Genomic DNA, 12,982 nt, shown 5'->3' on the forward strand with positions numbered 1-12,982 from the left:
TTGGCCACCATGTCTCCACCCACTTTGTTCATTGGCCAGACTGGCTGCGGGTGACAGTGAATGACAGACGGAGGGCCTAGCGCTCCTGGTCTGGCCGAGCCCAGCAGAACAGACCGGGCTTCTGGAATCGCCCGGGTCGCGGTTCCTGCGGTGACACGCGAGGCTGGTAACTGGAATCCTCAGACCCAGGCCCAAGCTGGCCAGCGGTGCCCACAGAGCCCCAAGTGAGTTCGCGATGCGTAACGGGGGAAGGGGAGCCGCGGGCGGGCCGGGGGCGCGCAGCCAGAATGTTTTGATAGAGGGCGCGCGCGGCCAGGGGAGCGCGCGTGCGCCGGGGCCGCGCGCCGGGCTGTCCGCTGTTGGGAGCCTAGCCCCCGGCCTGGGGCCGGGCGACCCTGGGGCGCGCTGTGCTCAGGTCTAGGTGGCTGGGTTTGGGGAGGCATCCCAGCCCATCAGGGATACCAGCTGTAGGTCTGGCTCGACCCTTTCACCATCCGCAAACACCCCTGAGCACAGGCCCTTCCTGGGGAGATCCATGGGGGCTGGGTCTACACTGACCAGGTGAGTGTGTTTCCTGAGGCACAGGGCTTTCACTAACCGAGGAATTCCCTCTGGGACCAGGGCGGGCCAAGATCCACTGTCCCCAGAGTGTTCACTAACTGGGAGTATACCATACCCTTGACCCCACCTGGCTCTAGGCGCCTAGAGAACCCACTTATTCAACTGGGATCTGGAGTCTACATAGACTGGAAATTTCCCATCCAGAAGCCATGCCTGCCTAGGTCTCTGATGCTAGGGAAGCAGAAGGGTCTCTGATGCTAGGGAACCAGAAAAATCTTAAGAGAAGACTCTCACTGGGGTTTTCTGGACTCTGAAAAGCATATCTGGTTTCTGAAGTTGAGGTGGACCAAAGGTAAAACAGTCCCGAAGGGCTGTATAGACTCTTGACCTGTACTGACTTAGTCTCCACAGGGCCAGAGAGTTGAGTTATTCCTGGGTATCCTAGAAGTAGATGAATGATCCTACATAGAACATCCGGGAGAGGTCTGCCACAACAGGGAAGGTGCCTCTTCCCCCCTTGCCGTTTCTCTGCCTTCCTCTTAGTGGGGCTTGGGTGGGTGGGAGAGTTGGATTCCTTTCTGTCCCAACTCCCCACTCTTTGAGGCCTGACACCTTTTCCTCCAGCAGCTGTCCAACCAGGGCATCCAGGACTGGCGTGGAGCAGAAACTGTCCATGGAGCTGGTAGGGTTATGTGCTTATCTTCACCATTTGTTTATAAAAATGTTTCAAACTGTTAGTCTCTGGAGAGATCAGGGTTTCCAGGAGGGGCAGGGGAGGAAACTTTCTCTTCATTGGACAGAAAATGAAACAGTTCACCCCACACCAAAGGGTCAGATTCTGGCACAGTAGCTGCCCAATAAAGGTTCTGGGAATGGATGACCAGAATTAAGGCCCCCTCAAGGGCAGGAGAGCACATAGCGAGTGCCTGAATCTGACATAGGTTCTTTTCTTCTTCCCCAACTGCAGGTTAACAAGGTGGACAGGAGGCCGCGGTGATGGCACAGTTTGACACTGAATACCAGCGCCTAGAGGCCTCCTATAGCGATTCACCCCCAGGGGAAGAGGACCTGCTGGTACACGTGGCAGAGGGGAGCAAATGTGAGTTTAGGGACATGACAGCCAGAGCAGGGGCATGGGTGAAAGTTACTGGAGGAACCCTGAAGGGGCAGGGTGGCAGGGGACTTTAGGAGTCTGACGTTTCTGCTCCTGTGTCCACAGCACCTTGGCACCACATCGAAAACCTTGACCTCTTCTTCTCTCGAATATCCTTTGTGTTTCTGTGTTGGAGCTCTAGGACCTTTTAACCTTCCTCTGAGCTAGGTCCCTGATGGGAAATGGGGATAAGTTCCACTCCAGTCCATGGAAGGGGAAATGAAACTCATTCTGAAATAAGATTGTTTAAAGTAATGATACAGCTAGGCGGTGGTGGTACATGTCTTTAATCGCACTTGGGAGGCAGAAGCAGGTAGATCTCTATGAGTTCAAGGCCAGCTTGGTCTACAAAATTAGTTCTAAGACAGTCAAGGCTACACAGAGAAACCCCAGTCTTGGAAGAAAAAAAAAAAAAAGGCCGGGTGGTGGTGGTGGTGGTGGTGGTGGTGCACGCCTTTAATCCCAGCACTCGGGAGGCAGAGGCAGGTGGATCTTTGTGAGTTCAAGGCCAGCCTAGTCCACAGAGCAAGATCCAGGAAAGGCGCAAAGCTACACAGAGAAACCCTGTCTCAAAAAAAAAAAAAAAAAAAAACCCTCATATTTACTGAGAACTATATTCACTTGTGTTCATTTATGAAGAACTTTTTTTTTTTTTTGGTTTTTCGAGACAGGGTTTCTCTGTAGTTTTGGTGCCTGTCCTGGATCTCGCTCTGTAGACCAGGCTAGCCTCCAGCTCACAGAGATCCACCTGGCTTTGCCTCCCGAGTGCTGGGATTAAAGGCGTGTACCACCACCGCCTGGCAATGAAGAACTTTTCTAAGGATGTTAATTTATAAGGAAACTTTTCTAATAGGATTGTTAATGGTAATAATGCCTTTTGATTCTGTCAATTCTGTGTTAAATTCTTTGTGAATGCATTTTCCTAGATTAATAATCCTGAAAGGTAATTATGGCTACTATTAATTTGTCACTATGGACAAAGCTTAGAGAAGTAACTTGTTACAGATCACACTCCAGAAAGTTACAGAGCCAGGACTTTAGCTTGGGAGTGTGAGGACCTCAAAGTCTTGTGTTCTTAAGTGTCTGTGCTTACTGGCCATTTGTTCTTAACACTTACACGTTTATAATCTACATCAGAAGAATGGCTTCACATGTATGCTCATTGGAGAGATTTTTGAACTCATGTAAGTAAGCAAAGGGATGGGTTCTGTGGTAAAGGAATACTTATCCTGGTCTTCCCTTTTGCTCACACCTGGCCACATCTGCCAGTGCAATTCAACCCTAGGCTCCCAACTCTGCAAACCTTTACCACCAAGGACCAGGGATAGTACCAAAACCTATAGCCTCACCTCTTGCAAGAAGGGCTTCCCAGGTTCTCTCTCTTTCATGACAAGAACTTACCACTCATTCTCTCAAGTCTGTAGGAGGATATATGTGGTTCAGTCAGGGGTCTTAGGAAAGAGCTGTATTCTGTCTGACTACACATTAGCTCTGCTGCTGGGGTGGGATTAAAGGTGTGTGCCAACACCGCCCAGCTGTTGTTGTTTTTCTTAATGATAAGAATGAGTTCACTAGCCAGGCGCTGATAGCTCCTCACACCTTCAATCCTAGCACTTGGTAGGCAGAGGCAGGTGGATCTCTGAGTTCAAGGCCAGCCTGGGCTACAAAACAAGTTCCAGGACAGCCAAGACTGTTACACAAAAAAGCCCTGCCCCCCCCCTCTCTTTCTCTCTCTCTCTCTCTCTCTCTCTCACACACACACACACACACACACACACACACACACACACACACACAAAGTCAAAGGCTAATGACCATAGGCCATAATCATAAAACCTCTGAAAATCAGGTCCAGTGATGGAAAAGTAGCTTGGTGCTGCTATGGTACCTGAACCTAAGAGTAAAATATAGGAGCCAACAGCCAATTTGTGCCTAAAAGATCTTATGAGATTGAGCAGTAGGCACAGTGTTGTATTTTAAAAACGGCAGGAAGGAGTCACATCATACAACAGGGCCCACGGAGGAGGTTTAGTGAGGGGAAAGGCAGAGAGAAAGGGCAGAGAAGCGGGCATGGACTGGTCCCTGGGGATGGGAGGTGGGCAAAGCCCGCCTTTTATAAGGAAACCTAGTGAATGCACACAGGAGGTGCTCTTAGTGGCTGCAGCTGAGGTATCTCCTGTCAGAACCCTAAGGGCAGGCCAGTACAGACGCTTAAATGCTAACACAGAGCCTTCCATTAGGAATTCTGCAGCCCCTTTAACTCCCCATCTTGTTCAGTGGTTTCTAGGCTCATTGCTTGTTCCACTGTATCTCACTGGTACCTCCCTGACTCTCGGCCGGCATCCCTGTCCCACTGTATCATCTCACTGGTACCTCCCTGACTCTCGGCCGGCATCCCTGTCTCACTGTATCATCTCACTGGTACCTCCCTGACTCTCGGCCGGCATCCCTGTCCCACTGTATCATCTCACTGGTACCTCCCTGACTCTCGGCCGGCATCCCTGTCCCACTGTATCATCTCACTGGTACCTCCCTGACTCTCGGCCGGCATCCCTGTCCCACTGTATCATCTCACTGGTACCTCCCTGACTCTCGGCCGGCATCCCTGTCCCACTGTATCATCTCACTGGTACCTCCCTGACTCTCGGCCGGCATCCCTTCTCTTCCCCTTCCCAGGCAGTTCCTCTTTGTGGTTGCCTTCACCACCTTCCTGGTTAGCTGTGTGGACTACGACATCCTATTTGCCAACAAGATGGTGAACCACAGTCTTCACCCTACTGAGCCTGTCAAGGTCACTCTGCCAGATGCCTTTTTGCCTGCCCAAGTCTGTAGTGCCAGGTAAGGATGCAGGCCCTGAGACACTGCTAGTGAGTAGAGAGTAGAGTATGAGGCCGCGACTCCCCTGTCAGAACATGTTGCTAAGACTCTTAACCTCAAGGACCCCACGTCCCTTTCTTTTTCCCTTCCAGGATTCAGGAAAATGGCTCGCTTATCACCATCCTGGTCATTGCCGGTGTCTTCTGGATCCACCGGCTTATCAAGTTCATCTATAACATTTGCTGCTATTGGGAGATCCACTCCTTCTACCTGCATGCTCTACGTATCCCCATGGTAAGACCAGAAGTTGGGCCGTTGGCAACACAGCCTAAGACATCTTAGGAAGGATGAGGTGTATCTTGAGCATCACATGTCCATAGCTGTTGCTGGCAGGTATGGTAGTCAGCGTTCTGTTCATGTGAAAAGATATCTGCTGTAGTCAGTGTATAAGGATTGATTTGGGCTCCGTTTTGGAGATAGGAGTCTATAGTCGGTTGGTCCAGTTTCTTTGGTGCCTGTAGTGACAGCAAATTATGGCAAGAGCGCATGACATGTCACAGCAAGAGCACATCACATGTCACAGCAAGAGCACATCACATGACATGTCATGGCCAGCACACATGACAGAGGAAGCCTGTTCACATCATGGCAGACAGGAAGTAAAGAGGAAGGCAGGAAGGGGCAGGATCCAGAGTTCCAATGATCTCATCCAAGAGCAGCCCCCATGACCTAATTTAATCCCTCTAGCCCTCCCTCTTGAGCATTCTATCATTTGCTAATAGTACCCCTGGCTGGGGACTCAGCCCTTAACACATGGGCCTTTGAGGGGCATTCCAGATCTGAACTAAAACAGGTCAGGAAACACCTTTCATCTAAGCACACGACTTAGATCTGGGTAGGGCAGAGGGTTCGGGTAACATCTCCTATGCTCTATCTTTTGTCTACCCCACCCTGCAGTCGGCCCTTCCATATTGCACATGGCAGGAAGTGCAGGCCCGGATTGTGCAGACACAGAAAGAGCACCAGATCTGCATCCACAAGCGTGAACTGACAGAGTTGGACATCTACCATCGCATCCTGCGTTTCCAGAACTACATGGTGGCACTGGTGAACAAGTCCCTCCTGCCTCTGCGCTTCCGCCTGCCTGGCCTTGGAGAGGTGGTCTTTTTCACGCGTGGTCTCAAGTACAACTTTGAGCTGATCCTCTTCTGGGGACCTGGCTCTTTGTTTCTCAATGAATGGAGCCTCAAGGCTGAGTACAAACGCGGAGGGCAACGGTTAGAGCTGGCCCAGCGCCTCAGCAACCGCATCCTGTGGATCGGCATCGCCAACTTCCTGCTGTGTCCCCTCATCCTCATCTGGCAGATCCTCTACGCCTTCTTCAGCTACGCCGAGGTGCTGAAGAGAGAGCCAGGGGCCCTGGGAGCACGTTGCTGGTCACTGTATGGCCGTTGCTACCTCCGCCACTTCAATGAGCTGGAACACGAGCTGCAGTCCCGCCTCAACCGTGGCTACAAGCCTGCCTCCAAGTACATGAATTGCTTCCTGTCGCCGCTCCTGACTCTGCTGGCCAAGAATGGTGCTTTCTTCGCCGGCTCGATCCTGGCTGTGCTGATCGCTCTCACTATCTATGATGAAGATGTGTTAGCTGTGGAACATGTCCTCACTACCGTCACACTTCTGGGAGTCACAGTGACCGTGTGCAGGTGTGCCAGGGCAGTGGGTGGGAGTCAGCAGACTAGCATTCTGGGAAAGGCTTATGTCTTAACCATGAACCTGATCCCACTAGGTCCTTCATCCCAGACCAGCACATGGTGTTCTGCCCTGAGCAGCTGCTCCGAGTGATCCTCGCTCATATCCACTACATGCCTGACCACTGGCAGGGTAATGCCCACCGCTCGCAGACCCGGGACGAGTTTGCCCAGCTCTTCCAGTACAAGGCAGTGAGTGGAGTTGGAGTTAGGGCCTGCTAGAGACTGACTGGTGTCTTGGTGATAAGGGCTGGGCTCTCTCCTGCTTGCTTGTAACCTGAGTCCCCCTCTCCCTTTAGGTGTTCATCTTGGAGGAGTTGCTGAGTCCCATTGTCACACCCCTGATTCTCATTTTCTGCCTACGCCCACGGGCCCTGGAGATCATAGACTTCTTCCGCAACTTCACAGTGGAGGTTGTCGGCGTTGGGGACACCTGCTCCTTTGCTCAGATGGATGTTCGCCAGCATGGTCATCCTCAGGTACGAGGGCAGGTCAGGGCAGATGGTCAGGGACAACGTTGGCACATAGTAACCTTGGGAAAACTGCAAGAAGCTAGCCTTTCTAAGTCCGCAAACCACAAAAAGGTAGTCCTGCCTGTGGGCATCCCTGCGCCAGGGATGCACCGGTCGCCAGGAATCTGACTGGATTCCAGCCTTGATTTGAACCGTCAGCCATGCTCCCTTGAGAAAAGTACAGGACAAGTGACCGATCCAGTGTGTGACCACTCCGGGGGTGGGCATCAGGGTTTCTGGACAGATATGACAATGTAGTGCAGTCATGGTCCTCCAGGGTCAGGGCCTCTTCCCAGCAGGGAAAAAAAAAAAAAAAAAAAAACAGGGAAGGTTCCTGTAAGCACTCAGGCCTGCTTACGGCCTTCTCCCCTGCACAGTGGCTGTCTGGAGGGCAGACCGAGGCCTCGGTGTACCAGCAGGCTGAGGATGGGAAGACTGAGTTGTCACTCATGCACTTCGCCATCACTAATCCTGGCTGGCAGCCACCTCGTGAGAGCACAGCTTTCCTGGGCTTCCTCAAGGAGCAGGTTCAGCGAGATGGAGCAGCTGCTGGCCTTGCCCAAGGTGGTCTGCTCCCTGAGAATGCCCTTTTCACGTCCATTCAGTCCCTACAGTCTGAGTCCGAGGTGTGTATCTAGGGCCTGGGCGATGGTGGGCATGGTGGATTCCAGTGAGGGGAATGAGCACGGGACACGGGGTGACAGGGTGGGAGGTTCCTTTGACTGTTCAATCTGGGCCATTGGGTCCTGAGGTCTAGGACATTAGAGGCCTCACCTGCCCTGAGAATTCTGCTCATCATCCCTTTCTTTCATAGCCGCTGAGCCTTATTGCAAATGTGGTAGCTGGCTCATCCTGCAGGGGACCCCCACTTTCCAGAGACCTGCAGGGCTCCAGGCACAGGGCTGAAGTTGCCTCTGCCCTTCGCTCCTTCTCCCCGCTACAACCTGGCCAGCCCCCGCAAGGCCGGGCCCCCAGCACCATGACAGGCTCTGGGTGAGTGAGTGGAGGTGGGTCGTGATGGGTGGGCATGGCAGTAGCCCACAGAAACGTGTATAGATCTTGAAAATGTTGACGACTGCTGTCTGTCTGTGCTGGGAGGGACAGAGTGGATGCCAGGACAGCCAGCTCCGGGAGCAGTGTGTGGGAAGGACAGCTGCAGAGTCTGGTGCTGTCAGAGTACGCGTCCACTGAGATGAGCCTTCATGCCCTCTATATGCACCAGGTGAGTGGGCAGCTGAACGACAGCAGCTTCCAGCCCTTCTCTGCCTCTTACCTGCTCTGTAGTGTCCATGTTCACATGTCCCCTTAATGGCATCTTTACCAAGAGTGCTCGCCTCCTGTTTCCTGGAGTCCTCCCACCTCCTCCTCTCTCCAAGACTTTCTAATGGTTCTCAGGAAGAGCCTCCTGTCTCCACGCTCTTGAATCTCATGTCTTTTTCTCAGTACTGAGGATTGAACATGGGCCCTGGACATGCTGGGCAAGCCCCGGACTATATCCCCAGCCTTCTTTTTCCTTATTATTTTGAGAGCCGTTTTCACGAAATTACCTAGACATCTTCCTCCCGTGGCCTCCCAAGTAGCTGGGGTGACAGGCCTGTGCCTCCAGGCCCAGCTCCTCCTCCTGAATCTTTCTCCTTCTCCTCCTCCTCTCCTTCCTCCCTCCTTTTCTTTTTGTCTTGGCCTTTTGAAAACAGTCTGACTCTTGACTGTGCAGACCAGGCTGGCCTCATTCCTGCTGTCTGATGTTGAGTTCTCACACACACAGCTGCCTCCTGGGTGTTCTTATTGTCTTCTCCATGGTACCTGAGATTCGTCTGTGTCTTTATTTAATAGTTTGTGGTCAATTCTGCCTCATAACCACCACCACTAGGGTACAAGCCCCACAAGGGTGCCAGTTCTGTTTGTTCACCACCGCGCTCTGCGTACCTAAAACAGTACCTGGCACTCAGACCCTCTGTGAGCGTTCTTTAATCAGAGTGGGTAAAGTGAGGCCTGGGGGTGTAGCTCATTTAGTAGAGTGCTTACCTCCATGTACATGGCCGGTAGTTCCATCCCCAGCACTACCTAAATGTTTATAATCCTGGGGGAGATAAAGTCAGGAGGATCAGAAATTCAAGATCGTTCTCAATGACCCATTGGGTTTAAGGTCAACCTGAGCTACGCAGGAGACTTTTCCAGGGCTCTCCATGGGGCCTCCCACATCTGTTGTACACTACTAACATCTCAGATGCCGTGTGTGTGAGTGGGAATGGAAGATGCTGTGGTGGGTACGGCTGTTTCAGATAGACTCCCTTCTGTCCCCACTAATCGCCCCTCCCCGCCCACTTCTTCAGCTCCACAAGCAGCAGACCCAGGCTGAGCCCGAGCGGCATGTGTGGCACCGCCGGGACAGCGATGAGAGTGGAGAGAGTGCTCCTGAAGAGGGGGGAGAGGGTGCCCGGGCCTCCCAACCTATCCCCCGATCTGCCAGCTATCCCTGTGCCGCAGCCCGGCCTGGAGCACCCGAGACCACCGCCCTGCACGGGGGCTTCCAGAGGCGCTACGGGGGCATCACAGGTATCCGGCCGGGAGTCTCGGAGCAGAGAGGCTTCCAGAGACGGGTGGTTCTTTAGGAGGAGACCGACGGGGTGGGGTCCAAGGAGACCAAGCCTCCAAGCAGTCCCCCCCGAACCTTCACAGTGCTCTTTGTGTTCTTGCTTCTCTCTACAGATCCCGGCACAGTGCCCCGTGCTCCCTCTCACTTCTCCAGGCTGCCCCTGGGAGGGTGGGCAGAAGATGGGCAGCCAGCGTCAAGACATCCGGAGCCCGTGCCAGAGGAGGGCTCGGAGGATGAGCTGCCCCCTCAAGTGCACAAGGTAAGGGCTCAAGAGCAACAACAACTGCCAGCCGTAGTGACTTCCGGGGGGAAGCACAGCTTCCCCTGTAAGGAAAGTGTCTCCCACTCAGTGCATGGTCCTGTCCACTCCCCTTCAAAACACACTTTCTTGGGGCTGGAGAGATGGCTCAATGGTTAAGGACCCTGGGGGCTCTTCCAGAGGACCCAGGCTGGATTTCCAGCACCCACATGGTGGCTCAGAACCATCTATAACCCCAGTCTCAGGGGATCAGATGCTTTCCTGTCTCCACAGGCACTGCACGTCAGTGATTCACAGACTTACATACATGCAGACAAAACACCCATATGCACAAATAAATTAAAAAAAACCTTCCTTTTACTGTTCTGAAGTTCAAGGCTTACTCCTCCAAGCTTCCAGCTTTTTATTTATTTCCTTTATGTTTAGACTCCTGTAGGGCAAGAAGACAGCTGACGACTATCTACTGCCCGTCAATTTTCTCTCCACAGGTGTAGACAAGGTAGAAGAGGGTCCCCAAGCTCCAGGATGGAGGCAACGGCTGCCCTGCCAACCATCTGCCTGCCACGAGAGGGGGTCTCTGAGTGTTGCCTGGCCCCACGTGTGTGGTGTTTGTGTGTCCCTGCACGGCCAAGGGAGGTGCCAACACTGGGCTTGCCGTAGCCCAAGAAGAGTTTGAGGCCTAGGGACTAGGGGCGCGCAAGACTCTGGCCTCATCCCCAGGCCTCCCTTGGCTCAGAGTGTGGTGCTAGAAACTGGTCCCCAGCCCACTCCTGGTACTGCCATCCTTGCATCCACCCCTGCAAGTCTCCAGAGGGCTTTCCTACCACAGGAGCCGCCAAGCAGAAGAACCTGTGCCAACCGTGGAGCGGGGAGGCAGGGCCCGAACCCTCAACCCCTGCAGCCCAGCCCCCATCTGGAACAGCTGAGCAGCTCAGGCTGTGGCCCTTACCTCACCCCCAGTCCTCACCCCGCGCTACAGCCAGCTCACCTCTCCTGCTCCCTCCACGTCACTGGCATGTGTGTGCTGCTTGTTCCTGTTCTGTTCGCCTGCCTCCTTCTGTCTGGCTTCTCGCTTTTTGTTGGGGTGAGAGCCCTAGCTCCCAGCTCCCCTCACACTATCTTTTGACACTAAGATGGGAGGTTTCTAAATCCGCAGGAACAGGATGGAAATTCTTTACTACCCCTCTCCGACTTTTAGGGTGGGCACTTGAGAGTGTGAGGCCTTCCTGGCCCCCCCACTGCTGCTTACTGTCCCACCCCCTGCACGGGGGACTGCCAGGGCAGGATTGTGACCTCAGTCATCTATATCCCAGCAAGAGAGCTCTGCCCTGCATCCCTCACTTCTCTAGAGGAGGATAAAGGGATAATGGACTCACCCTAGCCTAGGGCTTTGACATTGCATGCTGGGGTTCGGCTCCTACCCTCCCCACACTCCCTTCCCCGGCTCTGCTCGACTGTGGGAGGTGAACTATGCCGAAGGTGGTGGACTCTGCTGTCCTTGTCCACAGCAGAACAGGGTGGGAAACCCTATACAGCTTGATAACCCTTAATAAAGAAGGGACTTTGATTGGGTTGTGCCTCCTTTTTCTCACGCAGCAGCTGGGATCTTAGGTGTAAGAGACCTGGCCGGGAGACTCAGGAAACACGTAGAGCTGTGGCGCGGCAGGGATACAGAGCTAGAAGGGCTGTTTCCAGTGTACCTCAGTAGCTGGTTGATGTATGAGGCTCTGGGTTCCATCTCTAGCACTGAAGACAACAAAGTCATCCTGTTAGCTCATCATGCTTGAAATCTCAGTACTGGGAGGCTAAGACAAGGGAACTGAAGCGGGTTCAAGACCAGCTGGGCTACAGTGTAACAGCTATTTAAAGGGCTGAGGTGGGGACAATTCTGTGGAGGTCAAGGTCTCCAGTAAGACTCCAGGTCAGATTTCCCGCCCTGAACACGTGACCTAGTCGGCTCTCAGCCCTGGGTGCGTTCCTCACGCTTGGCCAATGGGAGCCCTGGATAGACCCGGTGGGCGGGGCCGCTGCCGTAAAGGGCACAACTTTTTTGTGTGTGTGTGTGTGTGTGCTGCGGCTCTGGGCCGGAGGGTCCCAGCTGCCAGCGAGTGGGAATCGGCAGGGACGGCGTACGTGGCCTGCGTGAGTGTGCGTGGTGACGGCGCGTGCGCGAGCAGAGTGGGCAGTGTGGCAGGTCCACGTGCGGCCCTCGCCGCGACCCCCGCGGCGTAGCTCCATGTCCCGAGACACCCCGGCCTCCGCGGCCCTCCCCGAGTGGCCGGCCCGACTCCCTGCTACTGCAGTGACCTCAAGTTCGGCCAGCGGCCACACATCGCCATGGTGACCGTGGGCAACTACTGCGAGGCCGAAGGGCCGGTGGGGCCGGCTTGGACTCAGAATGGCTTGAGTCCCTGCTTCTTCTTCACACTCGTGCCCTCGACACTCATGGCCCTGGGGGTACTGGCCTTGGTGCTGGTTCTTCCCTGCAGGCGTCGGGAGGTGCCTGCTGGCACAGAGGAACTCTTTTGGGCGGCTGGCCCTCGGGTGGCTCCCTATGCGCTGCAGCTGTTTCTGGCCACGCTTCAGGTGGCACTGCCCCTGGCCAGCCTTACTGGCCGAGTGGGCACTGCACGGGGGGTCCGCTTGCCAGGCTACCTACTGTTGGCTTCCGCGCTGGAGAGTCTGGCCGGCACCTGTGGCTTGTGGCTGCTCGTGGTGGAGCGGCGCCTGGCACGGCAGAGTCTGGCAATGGGCGTCTGGATGAAGTTCAGGCATAGCTCGGGTCTCCTGCTCCTCTGGACCGTGGCGTTTGCAGCCGAGAACTTGGCCCTGGTATCTTGGAACAGCCCACAGTGGTGGTGGGCCAGGGCAGATCTGGGCCAGCAGGTGAGGGGGCCTTCTGGGGAGGAGGAGAAGCACTGACGGTTGATAAGTACTGCTTCTGGACCTACTGGTTCCATGCTTTAGGATGACTCTTAAGAAAGAAAAGAATGGCGTGTCTGAAGGTGGCTGGAAGCTGATAGTCAACTGGTGGGAATAGCTAGCATTGAATGGGGTGTGTCTGTGCTGAGTCACTGTGGTTTTTTTTTTTCTTTTTTTTTTTTTTAACCTGTTGCTAGGCCCCTGAGAAGCTTCTGAGTGTTATAAGCAGTAATACAATGGGTTTAGCATCCTGGTTTACACCTGTGCTCTGTTTCATTCCAGGTTCAGTTCGGCCTGTGGGTCCTGCGATATGTGACCTCTGGAGGACTGTTTATCCTGGGGCTCTGGGCTCCTGGACTTCGACCCCAGTCATACACCTTACGGGTTCATGAAGAAGACCAAGATGTAGAA

At 54.1% G+C, this 12,982-nt stretch overlaps 2 protein-coding genes across 6 annotated transcripts in view; both read left to right on the forward strand.

Annotated features, from left to right (window-relative positions):
* Positions 1-68: 68 nt before the first annotated feature.
* Positions 69-10,250, forward strand: Atg9a (autophagy related 9A). Of its 5 annotated transcripts, none has more exons than XM_059278872.1 (16): positions 69-224; positions 1,186-1,243; positions 1,529-1,660; positions 1,781-1,824; positions 2,834-2,898; positions 4,391-4,552; positions 4,684-4,825; positions 5,489-6,237; positions 6,321-6,474; positions 6,582-6,761; positions 7,172-7,420; positions 7,609-7,787; positions 7,899-8,016; positions 9,128-9,350; positions 9,504-9,649; positions 10,138-10,250. In XM_059278872.1, exons 3-16 carry the CDS (start codon positions 1,558-1,560, stop codon positions 10,141-10,143), a joined length of 2,520 nt encoding a protein of 839 aa, XP_059134855.1. In that variant the 5' UTR covers positions 69-224; positions 1,186-1,243; positions 1,529-1,557; the 3' UTR covers positions 10,144-10,250. The 5 variants fall into 5 exon arrangements, with proteins under 5 accessions (XP_059134855.1, XP_059134854.1, XP_059134853.1 ...); XM_059278871.1 differs by having other exon boundaries at positions 1,189-1,243; XM_059278870.1 differs by lacking the exon at positions 69-224 and adding an exon at positions 336-561.
* An 869-nt stretch (positions 10,251-11,119) lies between these two features.
* Positions 11,120-12,982, forward strand: part of Abcb6 (ATP binding cassette subfamily B member 6 (Langereis blood group)) — a 2,132-nt gene continuing 269 nt past the window's right edge. Inside the window, exons 1-3 of the mRNA XM_059278808.1 lie at positions 11,120-11,128; positions 11,882-12,535; positions 12,854-12,976. Coding sequence (XP_059134791.1) covers positions 11,120-11,128; positions 11,882-12,535; positions 12,854-12,976 — 786 coding nt within the window. The remainder of the gene's footprint in view (positions 11,129-11,881; positions 12,536-12,853; positions 12,977-12,982) is intronic.

Source organism: Peromyscus eremicus, chromosome 13 (assembly GCF_949786415.1).
Source record: "Peromyscus eremicus chromosome 13, PerEre_H2_v1, whole genome shotgun sequence".
Classification (NCBI taxonomy): domain Eukaryota; kingdom Metazoa; phylum Chordata; class Mammalia; order Rodentia; family Cricetidae; genus Peromyscus; species Peromyscus eremicus.

What these genes read in the sequence shown, in the direction of transcription:
- Atg9a (XM_059278872.1), top strand. Translation starts at nt 1,558, where the DNA reads ATGGCACAGTTTGACACTGAATACCAGCGCCTAGAGGCCTCCTATAGC. An exon ending in GTCACAGTGACCGTGTGCAG is followed by an intron (nt 6,238 to 6,320) that starts GTGTGCCAGGGC and finishes TGATCCCACTAG; the next exon opens with GTCCTTCATCCCAGACCAGC. An exon ending in ATGCCCTCTATATGCACCAG is followed by an intron (nt 8,017 to 9,127) that starts GTGAGTGGGCAG and finishes CCACTTCTTCAG; the next exon opens with CTCCACAAGCAGCAGACCCA.